This window comes from Alosa pseudoharengus, unplaced genomic scaffold (assembly GCF_046254945.1).
Source record: "Alosa pseudoharengus isolate Yale_2024_CS ecotype anadromous, Long Island Sound unplaced genomic scaffold, YU_APseudo_1.1 YU_APseudo_1.1_scf_24, whole genome shotgun sequence".
Taxonomy (NCBI): domain Eukaryota; kingdom Metazoa; phylum Chordata; class Actinopteri; order Clupeiformes; family Clupeidae; genus Alosa; species Alosa pseudoharengus.
Genome location: NW_027468689.1, coordinates 2,585,074 through 2,587,573, shown reverse-complemented (window position 1 = coordinate 2,587,573; position 2,500 = coordinate 2,585,074). Strand labels below are relative to the sequence as shown.

The window sequence follows — 2,500 nt, the reverse complement described above, 5'->3', positions numbered from 1 at the left end:
TAGCCCTGAGGCCAGCACTCGCACGTCTGTCTCTCCTGCGCCACCAGACGGCGCTGTTAGCCCTGAGGCCAGCACTCAGCTCTCAAGGCCTCCACACCAGACTAGATTAACAAGCACTGAGATTGTGTGCACCAGACTACTATTGATCACTGTCAGAGCGCTCTCAGACCTGTCTGACAGTGCTGTGTGTGTGTGTGTGTGTGTGTGTGTGTGTGTGAGAGAGAGAGAGAGAGAGAGTGAGAGTGTGATGGTGTGTATGTAGGACAATATTGATTTACATTTAGCTGGAGATTTCAGTCTGGAACAATGTATGCTTCTGTCTGGTTACATAGAGTCTCTACAGAACACTGTGTGTGTGTGTGTGTGTGTGTACAATTTTATTACCTATAGAGCCTTATGAGCCCAGAGAACACCATGTGTGTGTGTGTGTGTGTGTGTATACTTTTATTACCTATAGAGCCTTAAGAGCCTAAGAAAAACTGTGTGTGTGTGTGTATGTCTGTATTCATGATTTTACCGCGCATATGCCCCCTGTGTGTATTTATACCCACTGTATGGGTTGGACCGTGTTTGTGTGAGTGTATGTGTGTATGAGTTTATACACAAATGTGGTTTATGGGTGTGTGTGTGTGTGTGTGTTAATGGTGTGTGTTAAACCCCCATGCAGAGACCAGCCCTGAGCACCAGCGTGCCTCCTCCTCTGAGCTGCACTCCAAGAGATCCGTCCTTATCAAAACCATCGAGACCCGCGATGGAGAGGTACACACACACACACACACACACACACACACACACACACACACACACACACACACACACACACACACACACACACGACACGACACACACACCACACACACACACACACACACACACACACGACACGACACGACACGACACGACACGACACGACACGACACGACACGACACACACACCACACACACCACACACACACACACACACAGACACCCACACACAGAAACACACACACACACACAGACACCCACACCACACACACACACACACAACACACCCACACCACCCACACAGACACCCACACCACACACACACACACACAACACACCCACACCACACACACACACACAACACACCCACACCACACACACACACAACACACCCACACCACACACACACACACACAGACACCCACACACAGAAACACACACACACACACACACACACAACACACCCACACCACACACACACACACACACACACACACAACACACCCACACCACACACACACACACACACAGAGAGATAGCCTCTATTATTATTACCTAATGTCCTTTACCCTCTATTGCCTCTATTACCTGCAGTATGGATATTTTAGAAGTTCTAAGTTTAGATCTCTGTATGTTACTCATACATGTTTATACTGTTATGTATGACTGGCAATACAAATGCCCTTTTTGTCATGCCAATAAAGCACCATTGAATTTAATTGAAAATTGATAGAGAGAGAGGTACAACATATCTACAAAACACATAAACTAACACACACACACACACACACACAAACACACACAAGGGGACCCATGACAAAGTGGTTAACACACCCACTCCATACACACAGACACATGCACACACAGGCACACACACACACACACACCTCATTTAGTGTGAAAGATAGGTCGTATACACATATGAACAGATGTTCAACACACACACACACACACACACACACACACACACACACACTGACTATTGACCCAGCACAGGGTTGTTATTAGAAGCGTAGCCTACTCATTGGGACTCCTGTAAAGACTTGTGAGAATAGTCTGAATTACCCACATTCCTCTCCACAGCAGCCTCAGCTAACCCAGGCTACACACATACACACACACACACACACACAAGCATGTGCATACACAGCAGCCTCAGCTAACCCAGGCTACATTTGCCAACATGCACATACAAGGCCACACACACACACACACAAGCATGTGCATACACACACTCCCAGGGCTATACATACACATGTGCACACACATTCAAGTGCTCACACACACACACAAACAAATGTCCCTTACTTACTATTTAATACTTTTACACAGACTGTACTGTGATAAGCAGATTTAAGAAGAAGTGGCATCGATATAATAAACGACTCCCTATCATTCTCTCTCCTCCCCTTCTCTTTCTGCATTTCTCTCTCTCCCTCTCTCTCTCTCCCTCTCTCTTTCTCTCTGTCCCTCTCTTTCTCTCTCTCTCTCTCTCTACAGGTGGTCAGTGAGTCCACACAGCATCAGGAGGATCACCTGTAGGCAGCAGAAACTTCAAACAAACACACGCACACACACACACACACACACAAACTAGGGGTTTCGTCAACTAGTCGACTATTAAAACCACTAGTCAGTGCTATATAGGCAGCAGTGAACTAGTCATAGACAGAGTGGCTAACGGCTACACAGGCTAGGCCTCATATGCATGGAAAAAGAGCCCTGCTTCACAGTGACATGTAAGTTGTGTATT

At 46.6% G+C, this 2,500-nt stretch overlaps 1 protein-coding gene across 1 annotated transcript in view; it reads left to right on the top strand.

Moving 5' to 3' along the window:
* desmb (desmin b) overlaps positions 1–2,500 on the top strand; it is a 17,278-nt gene that overhangs the window by 14,519 nt on the left and 259 nt on the right. The window contains exons 8-9 of the mRNA XM_076302828.1: positions 668–759; positions 2,248–2,500. The exon at positions 2,248–2,500 is cut by the window's right edge and continues 259 nt beyond it. Coding sequence (XP_076158943.1) covers positions 668–759; positions 2,248–2,289 — 134 coding nt within the window. The 3' untranslated portion in view covers positions 2,290–2,500. The remainder of the gene's footprint in view (positions 1–667; positions 760–2,247) is intronic.